Genomic DNA, 20,514 nt, shown 5'->3' with positions numbered 1-20,514 from the left:
TCTTAGGCGTCTGCATCTTATTACTGCTTTCCTACACTCTTCCCTACTTCTATATCATTTACGCTTCTATCTTCACTTCGTCCCTTCCTTATCTCTGATTCGTTTAATAACAACATATCCAACCTTCCTGGCAACTGGCTTACATTTTGCCTGTCATTGTTGGTCTTGTAAATTTAATTTAATTTTGAAAACCGTTGCAGCTAAATGTCTTACATTACAATTGAAATGCTTAACCTTAGATACATACGAGGGCTATCCACAAAGTACATTACGTTTTGGAATTAAAAATAAATAAAGTATTGGAAATTTTTTTTATTATATACAGATGAAAGCCACACTTAAATACTACTTTTCTACATAGTTGCCATTTAATTTAAGGCACTTATCGTAGCGATGGACGAGCTTGGAAATTCCTTCGTCGTAAAATTCGGCCGCCTGCACCTTCAACCACGTGGATACCTCTTCTTTTGGGGCAGAAAAGGTGTGATTTTTGTGGATTTCCTGGAAAGAGGCACTACAATAAACTCTCAAAGGTATTGCCAAACCCTGCACAACCTCAGAAGAGCAATACAAAAAAGCGCAGGGGAAAGTTGGGCTCAAAGATCTTGCTGATTCACGACAATGCCCAGGCCCACACGGCAAATGCCACTCTTAAAGTTCTCAAATCTTTTAAGTGGGAGTTGTTTCCTCATCCGCCTCACAGTCCCGACCTGGCACTGAGTGACTTCTACTTATTCCCAGCAGTGAAGAAGTGGTTGGCTATGCAGCGTTTTGATGACGACGCACAGCTTCAAGAAGAGGTAACCACGTGGTTGAAGGCGCAGGTGGCCGACTTTTACGACGAAGGAATTTCCAAGCTCGTCCATCGCTACGATGAGTGCCTTAATTTAAATGGCAACTATGTACAAAAGTAGTATTTAAGTGTCGCTTTCATCTGTATATAATAAAAAAAATTCCAATACTTTATTTGTTTTTAGTTCCAAAACGTAATGTACTTTGTGATAGCCCTCGTATTACAGACATCAAACTTCAAGATATCCACTACAATGAATATCTGTATTTCTTATTTGCAGCACTAGCAGAGCAAACAGAGTATGCTCCTTTAATGGTGGCACTAGTAATGAATGGATTTCTGCGAGGGGCAGCTCTCATCAACTTCAACTTGACTATTTCAGAGTATTGCAGCCTGGAGAAATTACCAGCAGGTTTTGGTCTTCATATGGTTGGAAAAGGAATATTTATTGTTGCTCTTGGTCCAGTTCTGGGTATGTATAATAAGTACACTGATAATTAGTTAATATAAAATATTTCGGATGTTTACAAGACAGCACAGCTAATAGACCCACATAAATCAAAACAATGACAGCACTCCTAACTTTCAGAGCCACTTCTTCCTTGTCAAGGACAAGAAACAGAAAATTCTTTGGGGATGTTGTAGGTGATAGATCACTTAGAACCAAGGTTATGAGAGAACAGTTTCTTATGAGGAGCAAAAGGAGACAAATATAATGGAAAAAGTGTTTGAGAAAAACAAAACATGAGTTAGTACTCCAGTAACAGCTGGTAAAATTTCAGTGCAAAGGTGATAAAATGGAGATATAGGGCGAGCAATAAAGACAGATATAAAAGAAAAGAAAATGGAAATTGGTGAGAATAAAACAAATAAAGTGTGATAAATAGCAGAAAAGGGGACAACTCAAGTGAAAAAAATGAAGCCAAAAATCCCATCAAACACTAAAAAGAGAGAGGAATAGGCTAACTTGAGTTCAGTCCATGAGGGTGGCAATATATGATGTTAAGGTGGAGAGGAAGATCATGTCTTGAGAGTTAGGAAAACGTGCTGGCTGGAAGAATTCAAATAGCAAAATTCATATGGCAGGGTCTGAGGTCTCTCAATTTATGCTGTTTATCATGTTCAGTGAATAGGTAGTGAATGAGCCATGCTGTGGTAAAATTGAACCCTTACTAATCTCTACCAACCTTTGATGGCAGGATGTGCGCACATCCTTGTGCACTAGTAGTGGAGTATTAATTTACTTTAATTTTTTTGTTCTAAGGAAAAAGGTAAAATAGTGTATAAGCAGCCATCAGGGAGTGTGGTACTGCCAATGAAACAGAGAGTTCCTGGTAATTCAGTATGAGATTGGTGAGAAATGTTCTGGACAATGATACACTTGATCCATTTTTGATTCAATCAATTATAAAGATCCCACTTGACGCAAAACTACATACACCGGATGTTTCCTTAAGGATGTGCAAAAATTTAATAGGACAGAGAGGATGCTCCACTGAACAATTTGAAGTAGGGAACTTGAGTTGGAGAAGCCAGCTTAAGGAGAGGATAGCGACAAAATCACATTACTCTGTAGTGTTTCATTTATGCAATTAACTGCAAATACCATCACTCACACCATGAATGTACCATTTGTACTGTACCTTACAAAATGTGCTGAAACTGATGGCCAACTACATCAGTGCAAGCCTGACATTGGTGAACAAGATTCTGGTGTGTTCTGAATCACATCACAGGCAGCTACAATTCTGGCAACTAATTCCATCTCCGTATGCATTGGGGTCTCATACACAACTGACTTTAGATATGCCCATAGGAAATAATCAAAGGGATTCAGGTTATCTTACCTTGCAGGCCATGGAATAGTAGCTCCCCTTCTAATCCAGCAACCAGAAAATACAGCATTGAGATGGTTGCAGTTCCACACTGAAGTGAGGCAGTGCACTGTCATGTTGTATCCACACCCTCTCATGAACAGCCGAGGGTACATTCTCCAACTCAGGTAGAACCTCAATTACTGGTAGCCATTCAGACAGCCAGGTAGAAGATATACCCATTGAGATTGTAGCCTACAATGCTGGCCCAGATATTCACAGCAAAACGTACTTGATGGTGTGACTCCACTACAGCGTGAAGGTTTTCCTCATCTCACACATGCCTATTCCTGCTTTTTGAAACACCATCATGATCAAATGAGGCCTCATCAGTAAACAGCACAATTTGGAGGAAATCTGATTGATCAATCCATTGTTGGAGCACCCATTGACACAATGCGACCCTTGGTGCAAAGTCAGTCACAAGCATTGCATGGACTTGTTGTGGGTGATATGGTTGTAATTGTTGTTCATGGAGTGCTTGCCACATGCTAGTATGCGCAGCACCCATTTCACATGCAGTACGACAATCACTTGTAGTGGGGTCCACTGCAACTCGTTCCAGCAATTCCTCTTCAAAATCGGATGTGTGAGTTGTCTTCATCATGCCAGGTCCCTCGTTTCTTCTTTCCAATGAACCAGTCTCCCACAGTCATTGATCAAGAGAAATAAACACTCATTGTGACAGATGATGTCAGTTAGGAAATTATTCCCTGTACGGCCTTTCAGCAGTGAGAGCATTGCAACACACCTCCCCATACACAACATGCATGTCAGTGAGTTCTGTGAAACTGTACCAGTACTGCTAAATCATATTGTACTGTACACCTCTGAATGCCACTGAGTAATGAATGGGTCTGCCATTGTTTCATAGCATGTTCTGTCATGGGACAATGTAAATACAACAGAGCCATCTTACGGACAAGTAAAGTGAACAAAACCTGCATCGTGACTCCCTGGTAATCAGGCTTGTCCTTCTTGTTTCCTTGCAGGAAATAAAGAATTTACTTGTAAATAAACAGCACAGTACATGTAAACTTGTACACATGTTGGTTGTAAATAAGCTGGAAAATGGTAATGCTAGACAAAGCAGTAGGCACCTTTACTTCTGTATCTCCTTAAGTTGGCTTCTCTGACTGCCGGTTCCCTACCTCAAATTGTTCAGAGGAGCATTCTGTATGTCCTGTTACATTTCTGCATGCTCTTAAGGAAACACTCTTTAGGCTATGATTCAGTTCAGTAAATATGAGCAACAGAGTTCATTACAGTGCGATACACAACTTCAGGGAGCAGACAGATTGATGCTGCCCCAATGTGTCCAAGAGATCAAATTGTTGTAAAGGCAAGAATGGTTAATAAATTCTTAAAGCTGTTTCAGGCCAGAAACACATATTGTATAACAAAGTAATGGTTAACTCTGAAGTAAACTAAGCAATGAATAGCCATTAGTGTAAGTGAGTGCACTTCGCGGAATTCCTCTATGTGTTGCTGAACAGTATATCACCTTATTTGTATAGATTGTTTTGTTTCAAATCACTCATTCATGATTTTATGTCTATGCAAACAGAAATATGAGTTGTATTAAGAGAACCATGTTACTGTCAGGTACACAGTCAGCAAAATATGCACCCATCATAAATGTCTGATCACCAAAGTTGAAATAATTCAATTTAGGAGAATGAAGAATAGCAGATAAACCAAGGAGGGGTGTTACATCTCCTGCCATTTTTAAGGTGGTCTTCCTGACTGAAAGCTGTGCAGTGTGTAGATGTGATCTGGTAACTGATATGAGTAGTTTTACATATGCTTCTGCTTTTAATGTTATATCCTTGACAGCAGTTGAGCTGTAGCAGGCAGTAATATGTGGTCTCATGGATCAGATTTCACTGTGGGAATTGTAGGAATGGGGCTGCAATATTTGGATATCAATGACAGTCAGAGTATATTATAAGGACTGATAAGGATTTTGTGAACATTATGAGAAAGACTCCCGACCATGAACCATAGACCTCAGGAAACGTTAAAGGTGGGAGGAGTGTATAGAGAGTCTGGACAAGGGAGATGTACTTAAGAGCAATATTAGAGAAATGGAAGAGGACGTAGATGAGCTTGAAATGGGAGATAGGAAACTGCGAGATGAATTTGACACAGCACTGAAACACCTAAGTCGAAACAAGGCCCTGGGAGTAGATAATATTCTGTCAGAATTACTGATAGCCTTGGGAGAGCCAGCCACGAAAAAAACTTTCCTCTGGTGTGTAAGATGTATGAGACATGCAAAATACCTTCAGACTTCAAGAAGAATATAATAATTCTGATTCCAAAGAAAGCGGGGCTGAAAGATCTGGGTACTACCAATCTATCAGTTTAATAAGTCATGGTTGCAAAATACTAACACAAATTCTATACAGAAGAACGGAAAAACTGGTAGGACCTGGCCTCAGGGAATGTCAGTTTGGATTCTAGAGAAATGTAGAAACATTCAAGGAAATACTGACCCTAAGGCTTCTTTTAGAGGATAGGTCAAGGAAAGGCAAACCTACATTTATAGCATTCTTAGATTTAGAGAAAGTTTTTGTCAGTGTTGAGTGTAATACTGTCTTCGAAATTCTGAAGGTAGCAGAGATAAAATAGAGGGAGTGAAAGACTACTTACAACTTGCACAGAAACCAGATGGCAGTTATAAGAGTCAAGGGGCATGGAAAGGAAGCAGAGGTTCAGAAGGGAGTGAGACAGGGTTTTAGCCTATCTCCAAAGCTATTCAATCTGCACACTGAGCAAGCAATGGAAGAAACCAAAGAAAAATTAGGTTTAGGAGTTAAAGTCCAGGGAGAAGAAATAAAAACTATGACATTTGTCGATGGCATTGTAATTCTCTCAGAGATGGCAAAGGACTTGGAAGAGCAGCTGAGCAGAATGGTCATGATCTTGGAAGGAGGATATAAGATGAACATCAACAAAAGTAAAACAAGGATAGTGGAATGTAGTTGAATTAAATCAGATGGTGCTGAGGGAATTAGGTTACGAAACAAGACACTTAAAGTAGTAGATAAGTTTTGCTATTTGGGCAAAAAAAAAATTGCTGATGGCAGAAGCAGAGAGGATATAAAATGTCAACTGGCAAGGGTAAGAAAAGAAGGTTATTGACATTGAATGTAGGTTTAAGTGTCAGGAAGACTGTTCTGAAAGTATTTGTATGGAGTAGTATAGTTATGAATGGAAGTGAAACATGGACAATAAATGGTTTGGACAAGAAGAGAATAGAAGCTTTTGAAATGTGGTAATGCTGAAGAATGCTGAAGATTAGAGAAGATTAGAGAAGATCATGTAACTAATCAGGAGGTACTGAATATAATTGGGGAGAATAGAAATTTCAGAGACCTGATGGGATCACCAATTTAGTGCTGAAGGGAAGTGTGTGTGTGTGTGTTGGGGGGAGGGGGGGGGGCGTAAAAATAATACAGAGAGACCAAGAAATGAATACAGTAAGCAGATTCAGAAGGACGTAGATTTCATTAGTTATTTGGCAACAAAGAGGCTTGCACACGATAGGGTAGCATGGAGAGCTGCATGAAACCATTCTTTGGACTGAATACGGCAACAACAACAGCATGAGGAAGACAGAAGTACACTGTAGTTGGTGTGGATAGGAGATCAGGGAAGTACAGTAAACTTGAGAAAGGAATAGCACTGCCAGGTTAATGTTTTGAGACATCAAGACTAAGATGATACTCGGTACGAAGAGGGTGTCCTGTCAAGTAGTAGTAAGTACTGCTAACAAGGGTGAGGCAGGGAGTGACTGTTTTTGAATAGATGAATAGCATAGTTGTGGAAAAGGAAACCATACTGGAGAGAGGTTGTTGAAACAGGTACTGAGGGTTTCATTGTCGGAGCATGTTTATTCAGCAGGAGTGTCTAGGCTGTAGGGAAGGGAGCAATTGGCATGGAATGGATGGCAGCTTTTGAAGTGAAGACACTGTGTTGTTCATTGGGGAGTATGAAGTTGATCAGTATTTGGCTCCACATCACAATAAAATAGTGCTTAACATCCAGGAAGATTGCTTGGAATTTGGAGAAACACAAAGTACATTAGTGTTCAGAAAAGAATTTGAGCTTTTAATGGAAATAGAGTTTTTTTCTCCCATCAGCTCATAGTTCAGGGTGTCTCATCTTATTCTGCAATCTCATATATGAGGGTTGCCCAAAAAGTAATGCACCATATTTTTTTCTTCAACAATTATTTATTGAACATAATGAGAATTACACATGCGAAAGAATAGTATTTTATCTACACACCCTATTATTCCATGTAATCTCCATCCTGCTCTATGGCCTTCATCCAGTGTGGAACAATGGAATGTATGCCCTGTTGGTACCAATCCTTGTTCTGGTGGCAGAGCCAGTGCTTCACTGTGTGAATCACCTCCTCATTGTCCTCAAAATGTCCTCCATGAATGGCATCCTTTAATGGCCCAAACAAGTGGTAATCCAAGGGGGCTAGGTCAGGGCATGTAGGGTGGATGGGGTAACACTGCCCAACCCTGTTTTGCGATGCTTTTAGCAGTCCTCAGACTTGTGTAGGGCCCAGCATTATCTTGTTGCAGCAAAACACCTCTGGTTGCTGTGGTGCCAAAGTCACCAGAAGCACCTCTCGAGTTTTGTTAACATTTTGACATATGCTTCTGAATTAATGGTACTGCCTATTGGCATCACATCAATGAGAATTAAAACTTCAAAGTCCAAGAACACGGTGATCATGACCTTTTTGGCACAAGAAGTTGCTTTGAATTTTTCTTCTGTGGGGAGTGGGATTGGTGCCATCAACTGTAATTTTTGTTCGGGCTCAAAATGGTGAGCCCAGGTTTCATCACCTGACACAATCTGGGAGAAGAAGGCCTCTCCATCAACTTCAACTTCAAAACATTGCAACCAATCAAGACAAATGTTTCTTCTGTGTGATTTGTGATCCACCATTAGACACCATGGGCCCCATCTTGCACACACTTTTGAATATCCAAGAGTGTGGATAATTCCATCCACACTTCCTTTGCTGATTGACAGATGCAGTGCCAACTGCTGAGTCATAATGTATATCCTCATGAATGACATCAGCTCACTGCAACATGTCAGGTATGACAGCTGTGGATGGTCTCCCCAACCGCTGCAAATCATGGAGCTCCGCCGAACCACCTTCTGATGACGTCATACTCCATGCCCAACAACTAACTGTACTTCTGTTGACAGCAGATGCTCCATAGACTTTGCACAAGTTTGTTTGCACAGTTTGTTTTTCTATAGTGAGAAATTCAATGACAGCACATTTCTTGTAATGTACATCACCTAGAGACGCCATTTTGAAACTGTCCTGCAGCACGCTATCTGTCGGAAGTGACAGAAACTTGGTGTGCTCACTCAGGAGACTGTAAATAATACATAAGTAATATTTCACATCCATATCATTGATTTTGGCTGAGAAAAAAATGGGGTGCATTACTTTCTGGGCAACCCTCATTTTTTGTAAGTGAAACAAAATGTGAAAGAGAGACTTGGTCAGGGATGTAGCTATGTAAGGGGCACACACAATGTGCAGGAATGTACAATCTATAAAACTGAACAAACATCACTTTCAATACAAAGTTCATTTTTTCTTAAATGGTACATGTAGTTTTTCCTACTGAAGTGAAAACTAGAGGTACAATTAGTGGTGGTAAACTTGGTTTAACTGCTCTAAACCTCATACCTTTTAGAGTATTTAGACTTTAATGGATGGCAACAGCACCACAGTTTCTGTACATCCCTGGCCAATTGTATTTCTCACATTGTTTCATTTCAGAAAATACATTATGTCACAGTGCTAGGAGGGACACAGTATTTGACCAGTACCAGTAAATTTGATCTTTTTTATTTAGCATGGTTTCATTATTTTGGGAGTTAATGTATTTGCTTTACTATATATAAGTATTGACATTTTACAAAAATTATTGTATTACTTTATAAATGAAAGTAAGTTCTAATTTTTTACTTTTCTACTTTCTTCAAAGTCATTTCACTAACATCAATGTATCTATTCTATTGTAATCCAATATCTCTGGAAAAAGAGGTGGTGGGGAGGGTGGGGTATGTATTGTGATGTCTAGTACAAGAATTCTGCATTTGTTTTGTAAATAAATATTCCACAGACAAATTTTGTTTTTATTTCATTTAATTATGTATATTTAACTTTTTAGTCAAATAAAAATTTAATGTAAAACAAGGTGTACCTATGGAATTTATATTTCCAAAGTAAATACTTCATCAACTGCAGACCTGCAAAAATAAATCTCCGCCTAAAATAATGGAGAAGATCATGAAAAACAATTCTGCATATTAGTTAAGTGTTCAAATCAGTTCCTTTCTTACAAGCTATGTTAAATATTGTGCACATACAGAAAGTAAAAGGTATGTAGGGTGAAACAAATTCAAGAGAACCGCTATACCTGTGGCACACAATTTAAGACAACTACTAAGAAATGTTCTGTGTGTTAACATTAATATAAATACTGCATGCTCAATAATTTTGACAACAGTGGTAAACTAAGGTGAGAAAATGACGTTTGTTTTTAAGACAAGCTGTCCTGTTAATGATGTAATTAAGATGAGCGGAGTACCTATCAGTTAAAATACTTATTTTTGTTTCAGGTGTTATTCGAGATGCAACAGGAAGCTATCCACTGTGTATACATGCACAAACAGTCTGTGTCTTCCTGTGCATAATTGCTTGGGGGATTGAATATATAGTTGTATATCTTCATTCGAGAACCAAGAAAAATGAAGAGCCTCAGGTAGCAGAAACGTAACATATGAAGGAAATGTTGCACAAACCAAAAGAGCCTTAGTTGCTCTCAATTTGCAATAGTAAAATATTTCTCAAATTGGCAAGGTTTATTGAAAATCTTGTGAGAAATGTAGATGAGATGAAGAAATCTGATGGCAGGACAATGTATGTAAGATTTATTTGCAGTAGTGAAAGATATGAGGTCAGATGATGTTATAAGAAAGAAAGCTGAAAAAGCACTGAGAAAAGCTTGACAGCATTGGTCTAAATGTGTTCCTACCAGACTGTATATCTTTCAGTAGGTGAAAATGATTTGTTTTATTTAAAATGTGTTAAATGAGTTTACATTTTAATTCATGAATGTAATTTGAGACAAGAGTGATATGTATTTTAAAGTGGAAGTGAATGGTTGGGCTAAGATTTCTTGTGAGATGAATGACTTCCATAATGATGAGAGGATGATATTTCAGTATTCCTTGATGTAATGAAAGTACAATTACTGTGAAGACTGTTATTAGGCATTTTAAAGACAATAGAGGTGATTGTTTGTGGAATTATCTCATACAAGAGATGTCTTCATGTGTTGATGTGTTGTGATAATCCTATGAGCTATTATGTTCATAATACTTGTTCATTTTTACTTCTGCTGTTGTTTATACAAAACTCAGTTATAATGAAACTGTATGTACTCAGTTTTAACATAAGAAGGTTGACTCCAGAAAATTATTTACGCCAAAATCTACTTCCAGTTTCCAGAATTTTGGTTTTAATCATTTTACTCCTCAACAGTGAAGCTTCTATCATATGATGGTTGATTGCTTTGAGAAGTCATATTATTAGCTTTTGAAACTGTTTATGAACTCCATGCCTGTCATGGTGGCACTGAACAAAGTAACAGCTGTATTTTTTACTCTATAATAATGAAAAATTTTATGTACTTATTTTTTTATGCTCAACTCTCAGGATTTAAGTGCATTGTCACAAAACTTGTATGAATGTGTAACATAATTAATTGTGTGATATAAGAGATGTTAAGACCAAACTTTCACAGATTTAACTACAGTTGCAAACTGTCATGTTCCATTTTATGAACACTGTTATAGCTCTTTTTAATAAATTAAACTGTTGCTATTCTTGAGAATGGTATACAGGCACAATTTACATGTGGTGAACTGAAGACATTGGTGAAGGAAGGATGATCATTATTGGAGTACTTATAAAAATATTTTTCAATGAAATATTTTTGTAATCATATATGCAACTGATTGCATTACGTTAATGTTTTATAAAATGCAACAAATAAAATAAACTGGGTGTAAAATGCAGGATCAAATACCTAAAAATCTTATTTAACATTCCACACTTTGGTTCACAAGTATAGCCTTTTTTGTTAATGTGTTACTTATAGCTGACAAGAAAAAAATAACTGGTTAGTAAAATTTTAGAAGTAAATGTTTGATTAATAAATGTTTTGTGCAATTAATTACAACAGATTGAAGGATAGTTGTAAAAATGATAAACTTTGTCAAAAATTCTGTCCTGTCTCAACTGCAAGTAAATATTACAAGGTTTTTCAAGCTTGTGTAACATTATATTGAATGGAACATGGAAATACAATGAACTACTGAGAGTTCATTTAAGTCATTAGTTCTTTGTAGAGCTGTTAGTAGCAAAATATTTACCATTTTACCCTGTGTCCCATGCCCACTTCCTTTTTAAGATTTATTGTTAAATCAGTAAACCTGATACCCAAGAAGGCAGGTGCATATGGGTTTGAGTTACAAAACTCAGTTTGTGTCATGTTTGCAAAATACTGATGTGAAATGCCTAAAGAAGGGCAGAATAACTAGCAGAAGCTGATATCAGGGGAAATCAGTTTGGGTTCCTTCTAGAGCAATACAGGAACATGCAAAGTAATCACAGCCCTATAACTTACCTTAGAAGACAAATTGAAGAAAGGCAAACTTACATTTATAGTTTTGTAGACTTAGGAAAAGATTTGATGAATGATGGCTGAAATATGGCCTCTGGGATTCTTAAGTTATTGGGGATTCCAGAAAGCAGACTGCAGTTACAAGTGATATAACATGAAAGGGAGGCAGTAGCTGAGACGGAATTTTATCCTATCTTCCATGTCTGTGCATTGAAGAGGCAGCAAAGGAATTGAAGTACAGAGGGACAAATGAAAACTTTAACATTTACTGATGATGTATTTCTGTCAGAGATGGCAATGATAGGGAGATCAGTTGAACAGGATGTAAAGTGTCTTGAAAACAGGTTATGAGTTGAATGCCAACAAAAGTAAAAGAAAGGTAAAGTAGTGTAGATGAATTGAGTCAGGTTATACTGAAGTAATTAAATAAGGAAATGAACTGCTGAAATCAGATGAGTTTTGCGAATTGGGAAGAAAACTAACCAAGAATGGATAAAGTAAAGAGTACATGAAACATAGACTCTCAATAGCAAGATGAGCTCTCCTGGGAAAGAGACTTGCATTACAGAACATAAATTTCAGCATTAAGAAGTCATTTCTGAAAGTTTTGTTTATAGTGGAGCAGTATACAAAAGTTTAACTTTTATAGTAAATGGTACAGACATAAAGAGAATATAACCTTTTGATATGTGGCGTTATCAAAGAATGCTCAAGATTAGATGGGTAGATTGGGTAATTAATGAATAGGTACTGATTCTGAGTGGGGAGAAAAGTTCTGTATGTCACAACTTGGCAAAGCGAAGGGGTGGTCTGATAGTACATTCCCTGCAATTTCAATGAATAATTAATTTGGCAGTGGAGTGAAGTGTGTGGGGGGAGGGGGGGGATAAAAATTGTAGAGTGAGACCAAAGCTTCACTGTAGCAAATGGGATCAAGTGGTTGTAGGTTCCACCTGTTATGCAGAGATGACAGACTAGTGTGGAGAGCTGCAAAAACTAGTCTTCACACTGATGGCTGCAAGAAGACAGTTGTTAAATCAATAAGTTCATACATACTGAAGTGTTACATGTGACAGTGAATGTACATCACTCTCCACTGTCACAAAACGGAAATAAGGTTTTACTGTTTGTGAGCAAGACAACACATTTTTGTTAAATACTCATATGTGTTATGCTATATGAGACCAGTACCAAATACTACTATAGGTAAAGTAAGTACATCACCCACAGAAAAGTAATTTGTACTTAATGGCAGCAGACTGAATACAGCCATCTCCTTATACATAATTTAGTTACAAGTGGTATTTTAAATTGTCGAAATAGATATATAATAAAAAGTGGTGATGTGTTCTAAGCTATTATTCAGAATACAGATATGGAATATCATTGGAAATTTTATTTAAGTGCTTGAGCAGAAACTGAACTCTAACATTTTTTTCCACCAGAAAGGCATACACTGTTAGACATTGATACACCTGAAGCTCATCTAGTTGCTTTCATTCAGTACCTTATTCTCAATGGGTTCTAACTGTTCAGCCACATTAATATGACCACCTGCCAAAAGCCTGAATAACAATCTTTTGCGGTGCAGACCGCTTAGAGATGTGGATGAAGAGACTCAATGATATTCTGGAGCCATGCCAATTCCAGTGCTGTGGCCAGCTGCACAAGGTTTCTTGTTTAAGGATCCATGCCATGAACAGCCCAACTGAGGTTGTCCCATGGATTCTTGATTAAGTTTAAATTCTGGGAGCTTTGTGGCCATGGGAGTATGGTTAACTCATCCTAGTGCTCTTCAGATCACACACATACACTGTGAGCTGCGTGACACAGTGCATTGTCCTGCTGATAGATCCCAATCCTGCTAAGGAAAAACAAATTGCATGTAGGGGTGTACATGGTCCCCAAGGATAGATGCATACTTGTATTGTGCCTTCCAGAATGATAAAATCACCCAGGGAATAACATGGAAACATTCCCTAGAAAATAACGCTCCCTCCTCTGGCATGGATCATTCTGACGATCATTGCAGGGTGTTTGATTTCAGACATCTGACACCATACACACCAATGGCCACCTGTCTGAGGGGATTAGAACATTCATTTGAGATAGCCACCTGCCACCACTCTGTTGGCATGCAGCTGCAGTATTGGTATGCAAATTCAAGCCTTCGTTGCTGATGAACAGCTGTTATCATAGGTACAGGTACCAGCCACCTGCTGTGGAGCCCCATATATAGCAATGTTTGCTGAACAGGCATTGAAGAGATGCTGTCAGTAGTCACTTGAGTCACCTGGGTGGTCAGCTGCTCATCAGTTGCACATCTATTCACCTGTACACATCTCTGTAGCTGTCATTCAACCTAGTCATCCGTGGCTCATGGTACACCACAGTTGCCTCACCAGCAGTTTTGGATAGCCCCATTTTGCCTTGCATGGTATGCTTTATCCATAGCAGCATGTGAACAGTTCACAACTTTAGCCATTTTGGAAATGTTTGCAAGCCAATGATCATGCCCTTTTCAGTGTCAGATAAATCATTCCATTTTCACATTATGATGAAGACTGCGCTGTCTTCCACATCCACCCTCCACAGCTAGTTCTGCCACCAGCTCTCCATAAGTGATTATTGCACATTGACTTGAACATAGGTGGTGAACACATTAATGTGACTGGGTTGTCTATTACCTGCCCTTTGACTTACATCAAAGCCATGTCTCAGAACTTCCAACCAAGAAATTAATATTTTTGAATCTGCTGATCAAGGTTAACTATTCTAGTGTTATCTGGCAGTGTGTAGTGACATTTACTCTCTCTTAAGCAATAGCAGCATCATTTGTATTTGTTAGGTTTCATAATGTTCATGAGAAATTATGGCAATCCCTTTGCTGCAACAGTGACTTTTATAGTGACAAACAATAAAGGCATATATGAACCTTTTAACTGAGAGAACGGTCTTTTCTGTCACACATGCCCTTATGACACTGCAAGAAGGGCCTGAACCAACACCATGGCATACTGCAGCTACAGGGTGTTCGGGAACTCCCACTATAAACTTCTAGGACTTGTAGATGGGAGTGAGTACATAATATTTTGAATAGGAACCCATGTACATAAATGTACCATTTTCTGTCCTACAACAGTTCCAGTTCAGATATGTAATGCGTGCACGTCCACTGAGGTAAAGAGAAAAGTCTCAGAGTTGCTTTTCCTGGATGCAGTAGCGTAGACAGGATGATGTGTACTACATCAAATGGTCACCTGGTGTCATTTAATATCTGCCTTGCTGCTGGACCTGTTCAGTGGCTGTGTATCTCGAGTACAGTCAACATGGTTTGGTACACATCTTTGAAATACACAGGTATGACCCTTACATATGGCGAAGCTCACAGTAATGGAAAAGTTGCCAATCGGCTGCATCACAAATGTTCTCCATGATGTAGTACACCATCACACAAACCTTTTGCCAAAATTACATAACAGCTCAAAGAAACAGGTATCTCCACTGTGAGGAGGTAGAACTGTGGTGCTCCACAGAAATACTGCACACCCTAATTTGAGGAAGATGTACTGCATCATGTTGAAGAGAACTTGTCAATGAATTAGTCACAGTATCATCTGAGACATTCTGCGTGAGCAATAATTGCATATGTACCTCTTACAAAGGGTATACACTATGAGTCCAGCCAATTTTCCACAACGCATTGCCTAGTGCATGTGGTTCCTGCACCACTGCATCGACACACTCCTGTTTCCATGTTGTGTTCTGTTCACAGATGATCACAAGTTCACTAGGGACTGTTTCTAAATTTATGAAACAGCCATGTCTGGACAGACAAAGACACTCATGCCATGCTTGTTCAGGTTTGGTATTAATACCTGGGCAGGTATTCTGGACAGTCGTGACTGGACCATACCTCTTCAACTTGAGCTAGCTGATTCTGCATACCTGATCTTCCTACACATCATATTGGATCCATGCTTGGAAGCTGTGCCACTGAATGTTCATAAGGAAATGTGATTTCAGCATGATGGTGCACCACTGCACTTCTCACATGTGGTTCAGAGACATGTCAACAGATGAAGGGCATGATCACGCGATTTAACTCCTATGGACTACTTTTGTGGGGTTGTATGCAAAGTTTATTTTACAAAGACTCCTGTAGAGACAGAGGAAGATCTGCTGTCAAAAGTTCTGCCTGCTGCACTAGAAATTGAAGAGACACCAGGTGGGATGGAGAGTGTGTACAACAACAGGCTTTTTAGTTACAATGTCTGTACGAATGTTGGTGGCCGCCATATCAACCTGCTGTTGAAATGCATCAATACTGTTCTGTATATACAGTATACTGGAGTCTCTTTTGTTCTGGAATGATGTAAACATGTAATGTGTTAAAACAAATAAATGTGCTTCAGTGATAAGTGGATGTTTCATTGTGTTTCCTTTCAAACTGTTACGCAATAATTATAGTGAGTAATGCCTAATTCAGTTCTTCAAGCAGAAGTGCATGAGTTAAACATTTGCATGTCATAGAACAGAAACAGTATGTTTCAGAACATTCAGAATATTATGTACTCACTTTTCTCTACAAGTCTTAGAAGTCTGTAATGGGAATTTCCAAACACTCTGAGTAAACAAGACTCAGATAAAGACTTCCTCTTAACCTGCACAATTTAATCACCACAGTAGTTTGGACAAGAAGAGAATAGAAGCTTTCAAAATGTGGTGCTACAGAAGAATGCTGAAGATTAGATGGCTCAGAGCACTATGCGACTCAACTGCTGAGGTCATCAGTCGCCTAGAACTTAGAACTAATTAAACCTAACTAACCTAAGGACAGCACACAACACCCAGCCATCACGAGGCAGAGAAAATCCCTGACCCCGCCGGGAATCGAACCCGGGAACCCGGGCGTGGGAAGCGAGAACGCTACCGCACGACCACGAGATGCGGGCTGAAGATTAGATGGGTAGATCATATAACTAATGAATAGGATTGGGGAGAAGAGAAGTTTGTGGCACAACTTGACTAGAAGAAGGGATCGGATGGTAGGACATGTTCTGAGGCATCAAGGGATCACCAATTTAGTATTAGAGGGCAGCATGGAGGGTAAAAATCGTAGAGGGAGACCAAGAGATGAGTACACTAAGCAGATTCAGAAGGATGTAGGCTGCAGCAGGTACTGGGAGATGAAGAAGCTTGCACAGGATAGAGTAGCATGGAGAGCTGCAGCAAACCAGTCTCAGGACTGAAGACCACCACAACAGTAGTATACCTTTCATCTGAGCACAGAATAGATCTGTGGCAGCTTGTTGAGACTACATTCAATTTTATAAACAACAGTAATATAACACTATAACATTTCATAAAGTTAAATAATACTGTTGTGCAGTAATCAGATAAACCTTACACAGTTACAAATTCCATGAGTTGGTTGCATCATATTTCATAATGACATGGAATGTGTCAATTTTCAGGTTCCTAATTTCATATGTTTTTAAATGTGGCTGCCTAAAAGCTGGAACACCACAGTGCTTTACCTTATATTGAGTGCTTTACTAGCTATTGGACTACTGAAGGTGGTATGCCCTTGCCTTTCTCCAATTTCTGAGAAGACTTCTCTGTCAATTATAGGTGACCACACCTACTCATCTTCCCAGATTTCGTTCAGATTTATGGTATATGCAGGGCTTCCCAGAAATGAAAATGACATGAGTGAGTGCTCCAGATGGCCAAGTGTTTAGAAAAAGTAGTATTCTTGGCATGGGTCAGGTGATGTGTGAGCCATTTATATTAGCCATTTCCAGGTAGCAGCTGACACAGTGCTGTGGGATCAAATCTGTAAACAGAAAGTTTTTTTCTTTATTTTCACTTTATTTGAAAAGCCTCTTAATTTATTTCAATAAAAAATTACAGTCTAACGTAGTTTGGTTTTCAGAGTATATATAGGAATACAAATGTCTCAAAAATGAGATCAACAGGAAGTGCAAAATGGTTAAGCAGGGATGGCTAGAGGACAAATGTAACGATGTATAGGCTTATCTCACTAGGGGTAAGACAGATATTGCCTACAGGAAAATTAAAGAGACCTTTGGAGAAAAAAAGAGAACCACTTGTATGAATATCAAGAGCTCAGATGGAAACCCAGTTCTAACCAAGGAAGGGAAAGCAGAAAGGTGGAAGGAGTATATAGAGGGTCTATACAAGGGCGATGTACTTGAGGACAATATTATGGAAATGGAAGAGGATGTAGATGAAGATAGAATGGGGGATATGATACTGTGTGAAGAATTTGACAGAGCACTGAAAGACCCGAGTCGAAACAAGGCCCCGGGAATAGACAACATTCCATTAGAACTACTGACAGCCTTGGGAGAGCCAGTCCTGACAAAACTCTACCATCTGGTGACCAAGATGTATGAGACAGGCAAAATACCCTCAGACTTCAAGAAGAATATAATAATTCCAATCCCAAAGAAAGCAGGTGTTGACAGATGTGAAAATTACCGAACTATCAGTTTAATAAGTCACAGTTGCTAAATACTAACACGAATTCTTTACAGACGAATGGAAAAACTGGTAGAAGCGGACCTCGGGGAAGATCAGTTTGGATTCTGTAGAAAAGTTGGAACATGTGAGGCAATACTAACCTTATGACTTATCTTAGAAGAAAGATTAAGAAAAGGCAAACCTACGTTTCTAGCATTTGTAGACTTAGAGAAAACTTTTGACAATGTTAACTGGAATACTCTCTTTCAAATTCTGAAGGTGGCAGGGGTAAAATACAGGGAGCGAAAAGCTATTTACAATTTGTACAGAAACCAGATGGCAGTTATAAGAGTCGAGGGGCATGAAAGGGAAGCAGTGGTTGGGAAGGGAGTGAGACAGGGTTGTAGCCTCTCCCCGATGTTATTCAATCTGTATATTGAGCAAGCAATAAAGGAAACAAAAGAAAAGTTTGGAGTAGGTATTAAAATCCATGGAGAAGAAATAAAAACTTTGAGGTTCGCTGATGACATTGTAATTCTGTCAGAGACAGCAAAGGACTTGGAAGCGCAGTTGAGCGGAATGGACAGTGTCTTCAAACGAGGGTATAAGATGAACATCAACAAAAGCAAAACGAGGATAATGGAATGTAGTCGAATTAAATCGGGTGATGCTGAGGGAATTAGATTAGGAAGTGAGACACTTAAAGTAGTAAAGGAGTTTTGCTATTTGGGGAGCAAAATAACTGATGATGGTCAAAGTAGAGAGGATATAAAATGTAGAATGGCAATGGCAAGGAAAGCGTTTCTGAAGAAGAGAAATTTGTTAACATCGAGTATAGATTTAAGTGTCAGGAAGTCGTTTCTGAAAGTATTTGTATGGAGTGTAGCTGTGTATGGAAGTGAAACATGGATGATAAATAGTTTGGACGAGAAGAGAATAGAAGCTTTCGAAATGTGGTGCTACAAAAGAATGCTGAAGATTAGGTGGGTAGATCACATAACTAACGAGGAGGTATTGAATAGAATTGGGGGGAAGAGGAGTTTGTGGCACAACTTGACAAAAAGAAGGGACCGGTTGGTAGGACACGTTTTGAGGCATCAAGGGATCACAAATTTAGCATTGGAGGGCAGCGTGGAGGGTAAAAATCATAGAGGGAGACCAAGAGATGAATACACTAAACAGATACAGAAGGATGTAGGTTGCAGTAGGTTCTGGGAGATGAAGAAGCTTGCACAGGATAGAGAAGCATGGAGAGCTGCATCAAACCAGTCTCAGGACTGAAGACCACAACAACAACAACAACAACAACAACAACATACAGCATGAGAAGGAAAGGCACAGTAAAAGGAAAGTTTGAGATTGAAAATGCGCTGGCCAGTGTGGCCGAGCGGTTCTAGGCGCTTCAGTCTGGAACCAAGTGACCACTACGGTCGCAGGTTCAAATCCTGCCTCGGGCATGGATGTGTGTGATGTCCTTAGGTTAGTTAGGCTTAAGTAGTTCTAAGTTCCAAGGGACTGATGACCTCAGATGTTAAGTCCCATAGTGCTCAGAGCCATTTGAACCATTTGAGATTGCAAATAAATTTCCAGAAAGGAACTGTAAGGAGTACACAAGAATTAGTATGCAAAATTAGCTACTTTTATTATTTTATAGTTGACTTACACATTCTGGAAGTGATATTCTTGGTTGAAACAGGGTAGGCAGTAATTTTCTCTGCATCTTGCACATGTTATAAATGCTGCATGTTTACAGTTATGTGGTTGTTTCCGAGTTTGTACAGAGAAACAAACTTGGTTTCATTCAAGAAGGAACTCTCTCTTCACACAATTTGGCAGCAAATCTTGCATAACACATCATTTGGCCAAATATCTGTGAGGACAGCTGGTGATATATAATTGATGCAGTCTTCTCAGAATGTTATTTCTTCTTCCTTTTCTTGTCTCTCTCTCACTCTCTCTCAATGAGGTAAAAGTAGTTGCTAAGCTTTTTGATCAGATTCCTTATCTGGTAGCATAGCGAGTAGAAGAGAAGGTGTGCTGTCTCTTCGCCCGTTAACACAGGCAGCATAGGACAATGGGAACAATGAGCAGCACTGTCACTTGAGACTCAAGTTCATGTGGTTTTGTTTTATCTGAAGGTGTGTTTCACTATTGTCTGTGCTTATTTTGTGAGTGTATTTATGGTGCTGTGAGTGAACTTTGAAGAGTTGAAGTCTGTGGTGAATAAGTGGTGTTTAGGGATATAGTTACTCGTATTTGAAGAAGGATAAAAAATACTGGCTTGTTTTGTTCCAGAGTGCAGATCTGGCTATTGAGAAAGTAAAGGTGAACATTTTTTTAGGCCTCCAAAATACGAAGTAGAATTTGCAAAATGGGTCAGAGCAATTCCTCGGAAAGACAGAATTCTAACTCACAATTGTTTGGTGTGTGATTCACATTTCTGTGAGGAACTTATTATAATTATTATAAAAGCTGATGTGTTTATCATTGAGGGTAAACAAGTTAAAATTCCAAGACAAATGTGGTCTCTAAAATCAGGGGCAGTTCCTCATTTATTTCAAAATGTTCTAAAATATCTATCGAAAATATTACACAAAAGAAAACCACCACC

At 38.9% G+C, this 20,514-nt stretch overlaps 1 protein-coding gene across 1 annotated transcript in view; it reads left to right on the top strand.

Annotated features, from left to right (window-relative positions):
- The window catches only part of LOC126473593 (uncharacterized), a 608,171-nt gene extending 597,251 nt beyond the window's left edge, over window positions 1-10,920 (top strand). The window contains exons 8-9 of the mRNA XM_050100740.1: window positions 1,074-1,265; window positions 9,346-10,920. Coding sequence (XP_049956697.1) covers window positions 1,074-1,265; window positions 9,346-9,503 — 350 coding nt within the window. The 3' untranslated portion in view covers window positions 9,504-10,920. The remainder of the gene's footprint in view (window positions 1-1,073; window positions 1,266-9,345) is intronic.
- Window positions 10,921-20,514: the final 9,594 nt, after the last annotated feature.

This window comes from Schistocerca serialis, chromosome 4 (assembly GCF_023864345.2).
Source record: "Schistocerca serialis cubense isolate TAMUIC-IGC-003099 chromosome 4, iqSchSeri2.2, whole genome shotgun sequence".
NCBI classification, from domain to species: Eukaryota; Metazoa; Arthropoda; class Insecta; order Orthoptera; family Acrididae; genus Schistocerca; species Schistocerca serialis.
This window is presented reverse-complemented; position numbering and strand designations above follow the sequence as displayed.